The 19,158-nt window shown below is 37.8% G+C and overlaps 1 protein-coding gene across 1 annotated transcript in view; it reads right to left on the reverse strand.

Annotated features, from left to right (window-relative positions):
* Nucleotides 1–19,158, reverse strand: part of Hdac9 (histone deacetylase 9) — a 792,898-nt gene that overhangs the window by 190,172 nt on the left and 583,568 nt on the right. The window contains exon 17 of the mRNA XM_051144941.1: nucleotides 10,886–10,993. Coding sequence (XP_051000898.1) covers nucleotides 10,886–10,993 — 108 coding nt within the window. The remainder of the gene's footprint in view (nucleotides 1–10,885; nucleotides 10,994–19,158) is intronic.

The following is a 19,158-nucleotide window of genomic DNA, read 5'->3' on the forward strand; positions in this document are numbered from 1 at the left end:
ATAATAAAATGATATGTTATATCAGGAAGTTAAGAGAATTGCACCATTATAATTCTCAAAAACATGAAAGTCTAAAGTTACATGAAATAGTGTTTTAGCCCTAGAAGAATTAAATTACATGTGAATTATAAAAGATAGTTTGGAAGGCAGTGGTACAACTGGGAAGACACTGAATAACAGAATTTTAGTAACTCTGTACCAAAGATGATGTCAGGAGGGAAATAATTAAAATTTATAAAATGTAGCTAAAACAGTGTTAGGAGAAAACAATCACACAGAACTCAACATAAATAAAAAAAAAAAACCCAAATGATTGATGATCTAACTATTAAAATAGAAAAGATAAAAAAAAAACAGCCTTCACAAAGTAGAAGCTGTTGCTTTGAGACTAACTGTAAGATTGTCACTGGTACTGACTTGGAAGTTTCATGCATACTGGCTAACTTGCACAGTTCTAGAAGTTTTCATGCATATTACTGGGTGGGGAAAAAGCCAGTAATCTTATCCAGCTGTGAACCTTGTGAGCTGTAACAACGGGCTTGACAAGATCTGCCCACAGGTATGATGCTGGCGTGAATGCTGTGGATGCAGCCAAGTATTTTCTGATTGCATTTATAGCCTGCTCTGTAAGAGGGAACTCTTGCCTGATACCACTAGTTGGGAAACAAAACAAAACAAAACAAACAAACAAAAAAAACCCTGACTGAATAGGTCATAGGTTCTAAGAGAGAGCCTAATATTTTTTTTTCTGGCGTATCAGCATAGTATTATTCTGCTCCTAAAGCAACAATCTTTATATTCATAGATTAATGCACCTCTCAAGTGTCACCACAGAGGCTTCTTTTGTAATAAATAATGACTGACAGGGAGGACCAACAATTGGTCAAGTGCAAAGAATCAAAGACTATGAAGTATTCAGTGTTAAATGGGAGATCTATATCATACCCACCTCTCCAAATTTCAGGGATCACCATGGAAGAGGGGATGGGAAGGTTGTAAGATCCAGAGGTAGGGGACCTTCGCAGTAAAGTAGTCTTGGCCAGACATGAGCTCATAGTGGCTATGACTGCATTCATAAGACCTATCAAGCCAGACCGATTCTCAGTTAGATAAAGGAGGAGTTCATGCAGTCTCACACCAGTCTGAGGAGCTATTGACAGCTACTGCTGGGGGAAGGATACTTTGTCCAGGCATGTGGCCCCTGTCGGACTACACCATGCTCTGGTAGCTAATCTACACCCATGTGTATACAGGTAGTTAATTTTCCAGGTATGTTACTTGTCATACTTTTGAAAATTAAAATTTTGTTTTAAGTATAATTTATCAAGTTCAATTATCAGAGTCGTTATCTATCAAATATTTGTCCAATTAAAAATTCAAGGTTTTCTCAGAAATAAAATAGACATCAAAGAAAAGAAAATAATAAAAAAAAATTATCACTGAAGAAACCTCTAAAATCTACTGGGAAGAAAAATCACAGAATAAAGTATTCAAATATGAAGAAAAATGACAAACAAGGAAAACAATAAACATTTGGGTAAATCAGAGTCACAAATGAATTTAACTTCTGAATGGAGACATAAAACTTATTGGAAATATATCCAGTCGTGCAATATTTATACAAAGTAGATCCAGCTGTGAATGATGGCCCACACCTGTATCATCCCACAAGGGAGGCCGACGCAGGTAGAGCTCTGTGTGTTGGAGGCCAGCCTGACCAACCTAGTGAGTTCCAGCATACCTGAGGCTTTGTAGAGAGACTATGTCTCAAAAACAAAAACAAACACAAACAAACAAACAACAATAAAACCCTGCACCGAACCAACCCAAAAGCCAAGAGTGAGGGGATCTAGAATATAATAGTGGGCAACTTTTAAAGTAAAAGCACAGTAAATAATACACAATGCAAATATTAAAAAAAGTAAGAAAGCTGCTTTGATATTTGAGCATTATACAGATATTGAAGACAAAGAGATTTAGTCAAATAATTATTAAATATAAGTTTCTAAAGATATATAATAACAATTTCTATATCTGTAATGGTGTTTCAAAACATATAAAATAAATATTAACTATAAGAATTTAACAAACAAGTCTATCATGATATTTGTAAACTTAAGTCTGTTATCTTCCAGTAGTCACCATGGAATCCTGCAATGATCATTTAATACTACAAAGAATAGTGCAACAAAAAACAATTTATTAGCTCTTGTTAGCTATATATAGTGTCTCAGGCCTGTAATTCTTGTACTAAGAGAAGTGGGGCAGAAGAGTTTCTAGTTTGAGGTCAGCCTGGCATACACAGTGAGATCCTGTCCCACTCAAGAAAATACAAAACCAAAGAATATACGCTCACATTAATATTTAATCCTAGAACATAGAAAGTGGAGGCAGCTGAGTAGTTATGAGTTCCAGGGCAGCTCACGCACCTAGTGAGAGCAAGCTTAACCTGGAATACAATAGGAGATCTTGCTCCTAAAACCAAACCGAGTCAAACAAACAATAAAGAGCATGCAGAGACCTAACTATACCAAAAAAAGTAGATTGGATATTTAAATATAAAAATCATGTCTTTCTAAAAAAAAATAAAAAAGAGTATTTTTGTGAGTTTGTGGTTTGAAACTATACTTTAACCAAGACAATAAAGGAGGGGGAAAACCTCAGAAAGTTTTATTTTGGATTATCTGATTTTCAATCATGAGATATGTCACCAGAAGAAGAAATTTATTCCATGCAAGTATGAGCATAAGCACATATAATGTTTTTTATATTTTGCCAAAATTAAATTGGAAATACAAAATCAGGGAAACGAAACACAACATGTTTTATGCCAAAAGATGCATGAATAGAAAATAAAGCTTTATCTCATCCATGGCCACGTGACTACAAATTAAGACTCCTTTAAGATGGCTTCTATATCCACAAGATTGAGAAACATCTAAAGATGTGGGAGGGAAAGGCACAGGCACCTTGTGTGCACTTCTGGTGGGGACCAAGTTGGTAGGTAGGCCTTTGGGATCTGTGTTCTACATGTTGTTGTTTTGTTTTTAACCATTACTACTGTTCTTCTATTTCTCCATCATGCAGTGTTTGGGTTGAATAGAAGATCTCTGGAGTATCATGGACTTACTTCCCTTGTGTAGTTTTTCTCTTTATTTTTTTAGTCTTTGCCCCATAGATTACAATTAACAGTTTACTTTTAAAAATCAAGTTTACAAGGGATGGGATAAACATTGAGATGTAACAAGAATGAATTAATAAAAAAAAAAAAAAAAAAAAAAGAACGTGGAGAGCAAAAAAATAAAAAAATAAAAAAAAATAAAAATCAAGTTTAACCACTATCCTAATTTCAAAAATAACCAAAGACTTTGTTTATGGTGTAACACATTCCTGACTCTCTTTTGTGCTATTAATCACACAAGTTGTGTTTTCATTCATCACGTACCAGTTATAAACTCTTACTTAGAATAGTGTTCTGTATATTCATCATTGAAGGTGGTGGTGTGAATGCCTTTAATCCCAACACTCAGGAGGCAGAGTGATCTCTGTGACAGAGACCCCTCAAGCCACCTGGTCTTCAAAGTGAGTTTCAGGACAGCTATGCAAAGAAACCTTGTCTTTAAAAGTAAAAGAAATAAATGTATCAAACAACCAAGCCACATTTAGATTGTAATTTGTAGTACCTGAACACTTATTTTCATTTGGTACTTTCAATTTTTCCGTGTGAATTCAAGTCATTATCTAGTGTCTTTTCATTACAATCCTAAAAACTCCCTTTAATATTTTTTGCTTTTACATGTATTGGAACAGCTTTAATTTACCATTTTTTCAAAGTCTCCAAGTCTTTTTATTTAGCCCAGGCTGGTTCTGAATGTTTAATCCTCCCTTCTCCTCAGCATAGCAGGCTCATACCAACATGCTTGGCTGTTATCTTCATGTTTGAAGGACTGTTTTAGTGAAGATACACTTAACTAGTGACATTTTTTTTTCTTTAAAGAGATCATCCACTGTTTCTCTCATTCATAGTTTGTAATGAGATGTCAGCTGTAAAACTTATCAAGGTCCTTGATAGCTGATGCTAACTTTCTCTCCTAGTGTTTTCAAATTTGTCTTTGGCTCCCAACAGTTCCATTGTGGTATACCCAGCTGTATATTTCTATAAGTTTATACTAGTTGTAGTTCACTGAATTTCTTGAGTGTGTTGACTAACTCCTAAAAATGAAATTTGGGGAATTCTTGGCCATCATTCTAACGTCTTTTTGAGTTGTTCTCTCTTCCTTACTTAGAAGTCCTATTTTGTATATGTTGGTACATTTGATCACATCTAATGGAACAGTGAACTTTGTGGTCTCTCAAGCTACCCCACTTCCATCTTGCCTTCCCAGTACTACTATAGTCCTAACACATAGCAACACACATTCTCTGACTAGGAATTTTGCATGCTCCAGAGGGATAATGAGAGTGAAACCTTTTTGAGACTAGATGCTCCCAGTTTTGTCATCTTCATGTTTCAGGTTTTGTGTCTACCTGCTTCTATTTTATATTAAGCCCCTTTGGCCTTTTAAAATGTTATGCTAATATGTTTTTATCCTTATAATACCTGCTTGGTCCTAGGTTTATATGCTGATATTCTTTGTAGAAAAGTATGTACTTACACAATCTAATACAAGTAGCAAACATCAAACCCCTACTCTGATCTACCCAATGGACAGGACATTCTCCACAGTTATGTGAAGAGCGGGACTGACTCTGACATGAACTCTGGTGCCCCATATTTGACCACCTTCCCTTGGTGGGGAGGCCTGGTGACACTCAAAGAAAGAATAAGCAGGATACCAAGATGAGACTTGATAGCCTATGACCACATGGTAGGGGAGGAGGTCCCCCTCGGTCATAGACCTAAGGGAGGGGAATAGGGTGGAAGCGGGAGGGAGGGAGGAATGGGAGGATACAAGTGATGGGATGGCAATTGAGTTGTAATCTGAATAAATTAATAAAATTTTTTAAAAAGTAAAAGAAAATAAATTTGTTGATTTATTTTGTCTTTTGGACATATTTAAAGAATCTTTGTCTATAAGGTCTGAGAGCTGAGCTAGCCCATGTACACTCATCATTGAGTCCTTTTTTCCTTTAAAATGTCTTGTTCTGTGATGGTCTACTTGCTGTTGTATTTGAAAAGAGGACTTTTGAGAGCTTGTTTCGAGGTTCTAGCAGGGGACTGCAGCTACGTGTACAGCATTGCCCAAGTATGGGTCCTCTAGTCAGGGAGGCCCATGCAGCTTTGCAAGGGATGCACATGGAGATAAAAGGGGGCCGTATATAATGCCCAGCCAGCCAGATCAGCCAAATCAACCCTGGTGATCAGTGGGGTAAGAGACATTGCAGAGAGCTCTCTTCTGAAAGGAAAGGGAAGAGCAGTGTTTTGTTTGGTGCCTCTCTGAATTACGTTTCCAAAGTTTGTTTTCTATGCTTTATGCAGTACTGGCTTCTGCTTTGTTAGTTTTGTGTCCAGTTAACACCTCAGCCTTTGTGAAGGTCACCATGTGTATGTCAGTGTGTTAGTGTTATCTTTTTGAGCAGCTAACTTTGGCTTCGGTTCCTGTTTGAGTATAGTTGAACTGAAGAGTTTAGGGCCTCTGTAGATCTTTCTTGAGCTTGAACACAGCCCTGGGTATACACATAGCCACATACTGTGAAGCATTTAGCCTGCGGGACTCTTGGGTATTTAGTGTTTATTATTTAGCATACAGTTGTCCATCAGCTCACACGAAGCTTCTTGATTTCCAATAAATGCTTCTGGGAGAAAGGGCTTTACCACTGTGTGACTCCCACATGACTTTAAGCAAGAAGAGGCTTGCATGTGAATCTTATAGGGAAGCACCAGACATCTCTCTGGCAATCATGTTCTGATGGATTTGCACGCTCAGTACACCTGTGGAGCCTGCCGAATTCCTGGTTTTCACTGAGAATGTGTGTTGCTATGTTTTCGTAGTATAGTAGTACTGAGAAGGCAAGATGAAGGCGGAGTAACTTAAGAGACCGCAAAGCTCACTGTCCCGATTAAGATTCAGCAAGCACGCTTTTGAACCAGGCTTCTTGAGTTGATGTAAGCCTTTTGATAATTTCTAGAGTTTTGAAAATATTCATCCTGGCAAATTTTGTCGATTTTGTTATTGCCATGGTGGAGATAAGGATATGCAGGCTTCAAAGTGGTGTTTTCGCTAATATTATTTTAGCAGAATTACTTTGGAATTCCACTTGGCAATATCTACTAAAATTTACTATGTGGCTAGCCTAGAAACTGGACATTCTTGTAATACATAGTAAAAAAAAAAAACAACCAAAAAAAGCAGAATGCTCAAGTGTGCAGGCAGTATTGTTCAAAGAGAAAATGCTGGTGATAACAACACACCCAATATGAAAATGAACTGAATATTGTTGATGTACAAAGACATTCTGTATTACTCTAAAATGAGTGGTGATTCATAGACACATGTCCATATGCACACATCTTTAAGGCATGGTTTTAAGTTGAAGAAAACTAGAGGAGAACACTAATCTATTTCTTATGAAGACTAAAATGTTTTAAACTACCCAAATAAGTAATGAGTTATTTAAAAAAAAATATGCAGTAGATTGCTATGCCTAGTTCAGAAAGATAGGAATGAGGTAGTTGTGAGCACATCAGTTTGATCAGCATACTGTGTCTTGAGTCAAATAAAGGAATCATGGATAGTTTGTTATTTTATTGCATTTTGAATTTAGATTTTTTTTTGTCCTAAAACAGATTACATTTTAAAAGATTACTTTTACTTTATGTGTGTGTGTGAATGTATCACTTGCATATTGGCATATGCATCACATGTAGGCCTGATTTGTACAGGGATTGAAACAGCTACAGATGCTTGTGGACTGCCATTTTGGGCCTGGGAACTAAACCCAGTTCCTCTACAAGACAAGTTGCTATTATTAGCCACTGAAACATCTCTCTAGCACCATCTAGTCTTTTCGTATGTATCAAATAATTATAACAATAAAAAAAGAAGACTTAAACCACTCACCTGTTTTTGCTAATTAGGAAGGCCCTCATGTAGTTGTTGGAAGAATACAGAACATTTTGAAATTTAGACTTGACTTCCTGTGTGCAGGGTTTTAAATGCTTGGTTGTTGTCTCTTTAGGGCAGTATCTTACCAGGGGTATTTACTTCAAGAGCACACTGAGTATAGGGTACACTAGAACAAAACTGATCTTAGTAGTTACTCAAAGAAGGTTATCATAGTGGCATAAACATTGCAATATGTACTCAAGCATGAGAGATCATCTGTCAGAATATTGGATATGTTGGCTTCTATTTTAATAAGTAGTGCAGGCAGCTCAAGTATGTGTATCATTTTCAAAGAACCATCAAAGTAAATAGCTATAAAAATTCTTGAGAGCTACTTACTGGGTATTTATTTATTCAGTAAGCTTAGCAAGTATTAACCTTTAGACATATTTCTTCTTTCTATGTATATGTTCTATGATGTCCAATAGATTCGTTTTGAGATAATTATTCTTCTGATACACCAAAACCTCCAACATTTTCAGAAATATGTCCCTTGCTACAAAAAGTTAATTCAGGGCATCTGTAGATTTGAGGAATTGTGTGTGTGTGTGTGTGAGAGAGAGAGAGAGAGAGAGAGAGAGAGAGAGAGAGAGAGAGAGAGAGAGAGAGAGAGAGAGAGAGAGACAGACAGAGAGAGAGAGAGAGAGAGAGAGAGAGAGAGAGAGAGAGAGAGAGAGAGAGATGGTGTATCTTGTTAAAAACCCAGAGAGATTGAAGTATCTCATAATTTTCACTCCACTCTGCTGAGTATTTCTACTCTGTACCAAAAATAGATCAATTTACGGCTATAGTTTGCCATACATGTTATGCTTAGATGTCAGTTTGAAGCCCTTCCCATTTGCTGGATTCATTCTTGTAATTCTTCTGGTTTATTAGTCTCCCCAGGCAAGGAGGACAGATCTTCTCAGAAGTGAGGAAGACAGTCAGGGTCAAGTGCAGCTTCAAGGTTTGACCCAGGTTATTTTATCTTTGTTGTTTTTCTTTTGTGTGTGTATTCCATACCAGTTTTCTATCCCTTACAATCCCTTTGGCCTCCCTCCAGCTCACCTCCCAGTTCATCGCGCACCTAGTTCCACTGTTCTTGAAGAAAGTTCTTAATACTTTTTATATTCTCCAAAATAAATTAGTAGTATCTTAAAATGAAGTAGTACCATACTATGCCAATGGCATTTCATTAAGGTTTAGGTTTCCTGGGGAAACATGGAGAACTGAATACAGACAGAAAATGACAAAAGGGGCGGGGTTTAATTCTTCTTTTCCTTTTGATATCTATTTCCATGTATTATTTCCCAGTGTCCTAAAATAAGCCTCCTCATTTCCTCCTTGGATCAGAATACAGTGAAAGCACAAGTCATGAACAGTGCCCTTAGCCAGCAGGGCAATGGCACCTGTGACAAGTGAAATGGTACGGCTTTCTGATAGACCATGGGTTCACAAATGTGGCTCTAGCTTAGTTCTTTTAATTCTCCACTGTGTCTACAAATCACCTTTGGTTTCTGCTTTTCCAGGGTGATTTCCTTGTCCCTAAGTCAGCAATTATCAGGGGTCATTCATGGCTGTCAGCATGGACGTGGTGCCTATCATGGTCCTGTCTACCTTGGATTTTTTTTTTTTCTTTTTTGTTCTTGAAGATCAGAAAGATAAATTACCCCAAAATCTGAAATGTTCACTAAAGCAAAGTGAGCTTAGACTTGGGATATTTGCTGGGGTTGTATACTAAAGGTACAGAATTGGGTCTCAAATCCGCTTTTTTCATTTGCAAACAGCTCAGTGTCAGCACTGCAGACAATGTTCAACCTCCTAAGACCTGTTTGATGGCAGGTCAGGAAACAAGCCTAGAGAAGCTATGTAATCTTCCTCAAAAAGTACAGGAATGAGATGAGGAGCCAATAGAGCCTTTTCCTCCTTGCTTTTTACTTTCTTCTAAAACCATGGCTGCTGACTGTTTAACAAGGGGGAGAAAAGGCATCTGTAGGAATTCTCCTTCTTAACATAAATAGCCTGTGTTAGTACAGCTGGGGGTCCGTACAGCCTTAGTAGCCTGTGTCGACACTTTTGTTTGTAACTGGCCATTTGAAATGACTGCCTGCTAAAATTGAAATTAAGTTTGTTTTTTGTTTTAGTTCCTTCAGTCCTAAGTTTTTGGATTCTGTACAGCAAGGGTAAGGATAGTCAAGGTTTATTTTGTTTTGGTTTGTTTGATTATTAATTCTAATGAAGAGACTTCCTAAGTATCAATTAAATTTTCACAAAGTAAAAGCAATTAGGAACTGTGAATGGTAACACAAAAAAATTCCTTTTGACATCAAGTGTGGGTATGGCAGAAAGACAACGTTAAAATTATAGTATGTGGCCAGGCTATTGCTTGCCACTTGAATGCTTTTGAAAACAAGATCTTCGAATATTCTTGAAACATGTCAACTTATCATAATTCATGATGTCACTCAAATATGAGGGATTACCCCCAATCTCCAAGGCATTACAGGGGACAGCAAGGCCTGTTTAGAAAGCTGAACCTTTCTGAACTTTTAATTTGTCATTTGCAAATATAAAGTCTAAAAATTAACTGCTGTACTCATTAATGGTCCTGTTTATCCCCCCCCAGATGAGCAGCTACTGTGCAGAGGCTAAATCTTATCAAATGCACACAGGCATTTCCACAATACCAGAAAAATCCTACAATCTACCTCATCCATGCTTATTTCTCTAAGTTCTGACTCCTGGGAGAGATGACACCACAGTTTACAATGCCACTCTATGTTTTAAGTTACAAGAATCTGGTGTTAATTGAATAAACAATTAATTTAACATGAAGAAAAATAATCCTATTTAGATATTTAACTTACATTTATGAAACTCACAGTGTATATATTGCTGGTCATAATAGATTTCCCTGAAGCCTCACGGATACTAAAAATACCAAGTCAATCACCATTCCAGATGACGTCACAATGTGTGTGAACTAGCGCATTAAAAACCCGTGTTGGCACCAACCAAGTTTATTGGGGTAGCTACATTCAGGACACACATGGCATACCTTTAAATAGCACTGTTAAAATACCAAATAAAATGTCAATGTCTGTCAGGTCTCTGAAATAAATTGTTTAGACTGGAAACGTTGGGGTTTGGACATTGTTCTTTTCATATGATGTAGAAAAGAAGAGACCATAAAAAGAAAAGAACAATAAAGCATAGCTCATTTTTGAAGTTCTTTCATGGAAAAACATACTCTGGATCATTACTCCTTTAATCAACAATTTCCTTCTTCCTCCCAGTCCTTCCGTCTGGTATTTGACTTTCTCCCCCTCCACTCTCTGGGTGGTATTCTGAGCTTATACACATTACCCAGGAACCAGAGTTTTTAAGTCACTTCAAAAGAGAATGTTAGGTCAGCATGACAGGTTTTACATACACATACATACATACATACATACATACATACATACATACATACATACACACACACACGTGCGCGCAGCATACACATGGTATTTTCAACATGGACCAAAGTTTTGCTCACCATTTCTATGGTCTTACAAATAGAGCAGTGTGCTGACTATAGAACATTCTGGAGAGGAGGAAGGCCCTTCAATCAATAATAACCACCTATTTACAGAGCAGTTATGTTCTCACCTCAGTAGCCATCTCCTTGCCCTCCTCCCTCTACCGCCTTCCCTTTATTAACACTCCCACACGCACACACACATTTCCCAAACAACAACATCTCTGTTTCAGCAACTTCTCTGGATTTCCCACACTTAATGCAACCCAGACCTCACCTTCAGCTCTCCTGAGGCCACTTTGGAAGCCAGCTCAATGACACAGCCAACAGCCATGCGTGTAGCACCGGACGAGTGCAGCTCGTTCCAAATGGTGTCACTGTCCACCTGAGCAAACAGTCAGCAGGGTCCAAAGAAGGAGAGAAAAGGGAAAGAGAAGAGAAGGGTGAGAAGAAGAGGGGAGGAGGGTTTGGGGGAGGGGAAAAGAAAGAAAAAGCAAATCTGTGAGGAAGGGCTGGCAGTGCAATAGCCTATGTACAATAACATTAGTCTTCCGTCCTGGCCAGCTGAAAAGACCTTCTGGACATGGCTTTGCTTATCCTTTTTCTCTGCCCCGAGTTCTCCAATGGAAACACATTCCTGTCATGCCTCACTGCCATCCCCTGTTTAGATTTCTCATTACACATAGCATTACATAGGCCAGATCTGGCTTAGGTACAGACCTGCTAGAAACCAGGAACCAGCAGTTGGTAGAGCAAAAACCAAGAGCACTTAGTTATACATAAAAATCGGATTTGCAAGTTCTGGAGGGAGAAAATACTGCTCTGACTGCAGGCTTATTGGGAGCCAAAGACAAGTTTTAGGCAGGTAGCAGTAGCAGGCCACGAGTAGGAAGTAGTAACCACAGCTGAGCCCCAAGAATGGAAGAAATGTGTGGACCTCACACTTAAGGCATTAGCTAGAGCAAACTGTTAAAGGGATTTGGTTCATGATGGAGGGGCTTAATTTGTCCAGGATGGGTACTGTTTTGAGCCTGGTTTCAGTGCTCACCAGATTTCTTAAAATACCCAGCTGCTTCTGTTCTATAGCACCACCATGTCCTAGCACTCAAAAAATGCCGTCGGTTCCTTTCCACACATGCAATAAGAACATATATATTAAGAATAACAAACACACAGTAATAGTGGTTTTAATTACAATATGTGCTGCACATTTTGTGTATAAAACATTTCAAAATATTGAAATGTCAGCATCAAATGACAGGCAGCTCTGACCTCAGAGGGTGTAAGTCATCCAAAGTGTGAAAACACGAGAATAAATATTTGTGAACACAGATATCTAGTCTTTAAGTGGGCCAAAGAGAGGATATCCTGTGTAAAACAAACAAACAAGGATAAATCTAAGGCCTAGTTAAAAAAAATTTTTTTTAAAAAGACATATTTACAAAGTACTAGTTGTTTTCCTGAGTGATGTCACATATCTCCTTTTTTTCTCATGTAGGTATTATTGACTTAAATCATGGCAAGTTGTCAACAATAGAAATCAAATTACGATCATGTTGGTCTGAAGGAGTGCTGGACACACAGGTATTCAATGGAGGTTTGAGGTTCTGTCCCATCCAAACAACTGGGACCCCAAGTTGTCAATGAAGAATGAAAAGGTATGAAAACTGTACAACCATGCAAACATAAATACATGCAAAGAAAATAACGTCATCTAAATAGGATGGTTGGGAAGAGAGAAGCTTTTAAAGCCATTCTGTTAGAGGAGAGATACTGGGGCTTTTTTATTAAACATGGGTTACAGTAATTAAATCTCTCTACCCTAACCTGCTTTTCCATGAAAATATCTTGAGTATCATCTGATAGCATACTCTTCTTTCAGAGGATCTGAGTGTGGTTCCTGGTAACCACATAACTGTATACACACACACACACACACACACACACACACACACACACACAGACAAAGAAATAAAAATAAATATAGGATACCATCTGTATACGATTATCCCAAAATTGAATAAGGTGGTGATAAGCAAAGGGTAGTTACTTTTATTCCTGATACTGTTGCCTTTATAACACCAGGCACAACTGAGAATCTTGAACACTGTGCCTTGGAAAGACTTTTTAAAAACTAGTTTGATGGCTCTCGTCTAGAGTTCCAAGATGCCTACACAGCTTTTGTAGGATGCTTTTGAAGGCACCTGTGCTTTCTATAAGCACTCAGCTGGCATTGGAGTCAACCTTTTAGTCACATCAGCAATATTTTCTCAAGAGTGAAGAACTGGGAGAAGAATGCCTCAAGACCCCTTATTTAAGCAGGTATTTGTGATTCATGGGGCTATATTCTCAGCACTGTACATTGAAAAATAAATCTTGGGATTGCCTTTGTATCACATAATTTATAATCAGTTTTTATATCACTACATACCTTATGGTGTCATAGTAAAGTCTAGAAGAACGAGATTTTTAATTGAGAAGTTAAGCAAAGATATATTACTAGTTTTAAAAATCCAGTCTGGTGTCTGAAATAGCACATAGATTCTAAGCACTTTGTTGGTTAAATTTGGAATATTTTCTCTTTTTTTTTTGAATTCGTATTTATTATTATTCAATTAATTATTTGGAATATTTTCAAGCATTACTTATTTCTATATACTCTTAAGGCAGTTGGACATTTCATTGTAAAAATGCTAAATACTCCATTAGGTTAGAAATATTAGCTGTTCTCTCAACTGAGGGCAATGTTGGACTAGCCACAAGGTTAAAAGACCTTAGGCTACACACAGACACTTTTGTGTGACATCAGCCTGCCTGTTCACACCTACTCTCCTTCCTGGAAGTATTTTGCATTGATAATAAATACTCTGTATCTGTGCCATTAGTGTTAGTGCATAAAACAGTAGGAGTGACAGCTTGATTTCAGTTTAGTTAACATCTGTCTTGTAACTAGTGTGAGTTTTAACTTGAGGGTATTTTTGCCGTGAAGATTTGGTTGTCCTCAGAGCATGATCAATGGATTCTTGAGATTTTATGACTTATATACCAAGTTTTGCTTACTTCAAAACACATCCTCTTTGGAGAATCTATGGGATTTCTTACTCATTTGCTTACACTTCAGTATATAGGACATTTATGGAAAAACTACTTGAACCGATGTTTTATGTATAGTTTATAATTACGTGGTAAAAATGAGCAAGTTTTATAGATACAATCTGATCGCTGCCTTCTAGATTTATGAGTAGGTTTCTTTTACTCAGTGATTCAGTTGTGACAGCAAATGACAGGCTGGATAATTTACACAGCACAAGTACATTTAGCACAGTTACTTTTGTGCTGGCAGATGACTTTCCTGGATGTTCTGCCACGTATCACTTATCCTATCCTATTGAGTAAAAAAAAAAAAAAATCTAATTTCTTTTACTGTTAATTATTTTCTAAATGCTTATTAATCATTATGGATTTTGGATTTGACATAGTAATTTTGAAGGCGATTTGGGGTTAGCAAGGCTCTATCACAAAACCTTGTTGGTAAGTATGAGCCATTCCTGTGACATTAAGTTCCAAATGGTGTTTCAGGATCAAAGTAGCTATCATACACATTTCACATGTACTCCAAATCCTACAGCGTCTCCCACAGAATAATTAGATGCATTACTTGTGAACTTCTCTACCACTCCTGCCTCTAGAAGAGATGCCGATCCTTTCACAATAGTAAAAACTGTTTTCCCCATCTTGCTCTTACTAAATGTAGAGACTGCCAACCCAATTGTCCGTTCTCAATGACATCAGCAGCAGTGGTACTGTGATTTCAACTACTACTGAATTTCTTGACTGTAGGTGGTTGAGAACTGATAATGTGTAAGAGATATCTGGGGCTATAATTCAAGAGAAAAGAACAAGAAAATTTGAGATGGGCTTATGTGCAGGGTAGGGGTCTGAAACAACACAATGTAATAATGTCAGAAGCAGAAGCTAGAGAGCCTACAGTTGTGCAGTCTGGCACTCTAGCTTGTTGGAGCTGAATTGCCATGACACAGTGTTTGCAGTGAATGAGAGATTATATAAGATGCAATAGGAAGTCCATCAAAGGAGGAAAGAAATTAAGGCAGAGCAGGAAGCCACTCTGGTGGTCAAATTGGCTAGTTAGCAAGATCTTGATGAGATTAGTAACACATGCAAGACATATCCTTAAAAACAGAATCGGTGTGCTTAAAAAATGTTTGATTAGTTTTCTTTCTATGCATATGAACTTCTTTATTCATCTCACTTATTGATGAGTGTGTGTTTGTGAATGTGTATGTGTGTGTGTGTGTGTGTGTGTGTCTGCACTGTATGCACATATTAGGGATTGAAAGTATGGACATCAAAAAGAAGATGAGGATAAGGATTAATATGGAGAAAATATAAAAAGATCGACATTAAAAAAAAAGAATCAGCACAAATAAACATAGAAATTAAATATGTATGTCACAGAAAGATTCTTTTCTTAATTCCTCTCTCTTTAAAACTATGCTTGTTTGTCTCATATCAGCTATGTTAACAGGTTCTGGGCCCTGCTTCTCTAAATAATGGCACAATGAATGGAGCCTTTCCACCTATGACTATGTGACACTTAGCTTGTATGTTGTGCTGTGGATGGGAAATTATGGGAAGAAGGAAACATAAAAGCAGTATCTTTTGGTCCTGAGAGATTAGGCATAAGCAGGCACAAGGATATAATGGAGGAGGAGGTCAGGAGCAACACGGGAACAAATGAGACTGCAAAATAAATATGCCAGGTAAGTTCACATTGTGGTTATAGAACATAGACTGCATTCCCTTTCGGGATATTTGTAGTGATGTCTGTACTGAACTTTGGATACCACTTGATAAGAAGCCTATAGAGTAAGGTCAAAAGACAACCAAGGGTCACACTGATGCATTTCTAAGGTGCACTTCCTGTACCGTGAGAATGGAAGTGTCACATGCCAAGGATCAACTAAGGCTGTACTGTAAAAGCATCTGCAGAGTGAATTAACTACATCTTGTACTGAATGGGAGTCCATGACAGCAGCAGGAGGCCCTAATGTGAGCTGCAGTGATGTTGCTAAGACCCTGGGGCTCTAGTTAACTTCCCCGTTACAGAGAAATCAGAAATCAGGTGTCAGTCACCAGGTAGCTCAGCTCAAACTCATGAGACCAAGAGGAATCAGGCTGCATAAGAAATAGGTTGTGGTGAACAGTTGAGTGTGCGGAGAACAGTATAAGGCTTCAAGGGCCTCCTACTGGTCTACAGCCTTCTTTGGGCACCCAAATGTCACCTCTGGAGAAAAATCCAAGAGACTAAGCTATTTCCTGAATAGGCTTAAACCAATCATAAGAGGGTTTTTTTTTTTTAAAGATAGAATTTTCATTGAATAATAAAATCAGTTTTTAATGCCACGAGACAGGTTAATTCCTGGAAACACTCAGCCTACCTAAAAGAGGATGATGAGTATCAAACCTTATGGAGATGGCTTCAAATGTGACCAACAAGCCACTGGGAAAAACGTCCTCTTTTCTACCACAGACAGAATTCTGCCTAAAAATGGGCAAGCTTGGATGCAGGTAGAGTCGATGGTCAAACTCTGCCAACACAGGGCAAGCAAGTCCTCAACAGTTCCTGCCTCACAAATATGTCTGTCAGATATATTGGGACAGGAGGCTGAAGAAGATGCTCCAACATAATAGAAAGTTTTGGGTGACAATTCAGGTAGAAAACTGTCTCTGTTATCTTCTTATTTGGAAAGCTACTAACCTGTACTCCCGGCATACTCAGGTAATCAAGTTTATTCTTTCTCAAGTCTCTGATGGAGTTGAAGACCAGGTAGCTTAGTTTTACAATGAAGCTTAGTTGTTTAGAGATTAAGATGTTTTTAGGTCTAGATAGATGTTTTAAGTTGATAATGACATGATGAGATGGGGAGTGATTTACATTCAGAATTTTAGGTACACCAAGATAGGAAAGATGTTTTCTTCAAGGCTGTCAAATACAAATAGCCAAAACACTAAGAATGTAACACCTATATAATTCCTGATTGTGTCATGGTTATTCTTGCTATAGGAAGTTTATTGTATATATGTGGAATAACACACACACACACACACACACACACACACACACACACACATATATATATATATATATATATATATATATATATATATATATATATATATTTAAAAAGAAGGTTTAGTTTAATATCCTTAACTAAATGGAAATGACAATTTAGAGTTTAAGAGATACATTTAATGTGGAGGAATGCCTTGAGTGGATGTAGCAGTTGTCAATAAAGCAATGTTTAGCCAATCAGCTGGGCAGAAGGACAAGAAGTAGAATGTGGGGCTTCTTGGGGAGGAAGAGGAGCCGGAGCTGTCAGTTGAAGTAGACAGTTGACTGAGGGTGTTAGTGGAGAGAAAGATGCCCAAGGACCATCAGATTGGCAAGTGCTTGGGATAGAGTAGGTTATGAGGACAGGATTAGATTAGTTTAGCTTTAGTTTACTAGTACATTAGTAGCAGTTTATATTCTGCCCAGCGTAGTGCTTGCAGCTTTGAATTAATATATATATAATTTTTATCTAAAATGAGGGACTAAAAGTAGAAGAGACTGATGTAGTATTAATTGGGAAGGTCAATGTAACTGGGACAAAATGGAATGTCCATTTGGCACTCTTAGGAGGGCATAAACAATTCTCTCTCTTGCTTTCCTTTTCAGTTTTGTTTATTATTTTGAGGCATAGTCTTGCTGCCAGTATCCAGGTGGCCTAAAATCACAATTTACCTGCTCTAGCCTCCCAAATACTGGGCTTGGAGGTGCTGACCACAATGCCTAGCTTTAGGTGTGTGGACTTATTATTTGTCAGTGTTTACTACTGTGTGCTGAATCCACATGCTCAGCAAGTGCTCTACCACCAAGCTACATCCTCAGCCTTCATTTCATTCTCAAGGCCAGAAAATTACTTGACTGGATCCCAGGGGAAAATATCTACTCAGGTTCTGAACAGGGATATAATTGTTTATTACAGCTGACAGAAGAACATTACTCACTTATCATTCTCTCAACTCTTCTGCGTATTTAGCACATGTGTATGCCATTTTAATAAACAGTGTGTTCTCACCTTTGACATATTTCCTTGAGTTATCTGTAATGCCAGGGTATCATCCAAAATAAACTCGCCCTTTCTTAAACTACTTTACGCAGGGTATTTTACTAAAGGAACAGGAAAGAAAGATATTGTTGAGAAAAGAGTAGGAATATGCTTTTCGGTGAGAGTCTTTTAACCTTGAACCAAGAGGAAGGCTTAGTCATCAGTTGTGGAGCCACAGATACAGTGACAGTATCTGTCCTGGAGGTATTAGTAAGGTGGAGAGACAGAAGGCTGTAAGGAAAGCCATGGCTTTAGTGGGTCAGAAGAGTGTCTTTTGTGTATAGTGATGGAAATACGTAAAAACTATAAGGGGAAAAATAGTTATTACTCTTTCTAAAAAGAGGGGATGACATAGAGAATGCCAGTATCAGTTTTTAAGAAGGAACTCCGAACAGAAGGGGAGGCTACTCTTCCTACTTCTAAAAGCACCTGGATCACGACACAGAATCTCACTCAGCCACTAGCAGCTCTCAGACCATGAAGGAAAAGGTAAAGAGAAGGAGATGGATGGAAAGTCCGGCATTCAACCCTGTGGGCATGGGTCATGTCTACCAGTACCCAAGGCTTGTAGAATAAAGAGGAGAACGGCTTCTAGAAGAAATTCTAATAGGAGGAGAAGCAAAAGCCAGTAAAGAATCAAACAAGTATGTTAATAAACAGCCACAAGCAAAGCATGGTAGCCCTTACCTTAAATCCCTGCGCTTGACAACAGACGACAGGAAGACTGGTGTGAGCTCAAGGCTGCCAAGCTATAGGGTGAAACTCAGTTGTTTAGGGGTTAAGATGTTTCTAGGTCTAGATAGATGTTTTAAGTTGATAATGACAAGATATGATAGATACTGATTTACATTCAGAATTTTACACACACCAAGATAGGAAAGACGTTTTCTTGAAGGCTGTCAGATACAAATAGGCAAAACACTAAGAATGTGCCATTTATATAATGTGTAATAATATCAGTGTATATATATATATAATAAAAATGTTTAATTTAAAAAAAGAAAGAAATGGTGTTGGGTGGAGCTCAGCAGTTAAGAGCACTGGCTGTTCCTCCAAGGCACCTGCGTTCGATCCCCAGCACCCACACGGCAGCTCACAATAAACTGTAACTTTAGTTTCAGAAGATCTGATGTCCTCTTCTGGAATTCATGCACCAGAGTACCAGGCATGCATATATTAAAGAAAAAATATCCTATATGGATATACATTTACATACATATATTATATATAATAAAATAATAAAGAAGTGAGCCACTATGTCTTAAAAATATAAAAAACAGAAGCAAATAAAAATACATGCATACGTAAAGAAACAACACCAGCCACACCCTAATACAATTCGTATCTGAAAGAATGAAATGTCCCACTCTGTGTGCCA

Source organism: Acomys russatus, chromosome 1 (assembly GCF_903995435.1).
Source record: "Acomys russatus chromosome 1, mAcoRus1.1, whole genome shotgun sequence".
Taxonomy (NCBI): domain Eukaryota; kingdom Metazoa; phylum Chordata; class Mammalia; order Rodentia; family Muridae; genus Acomys; species Acomys russatus.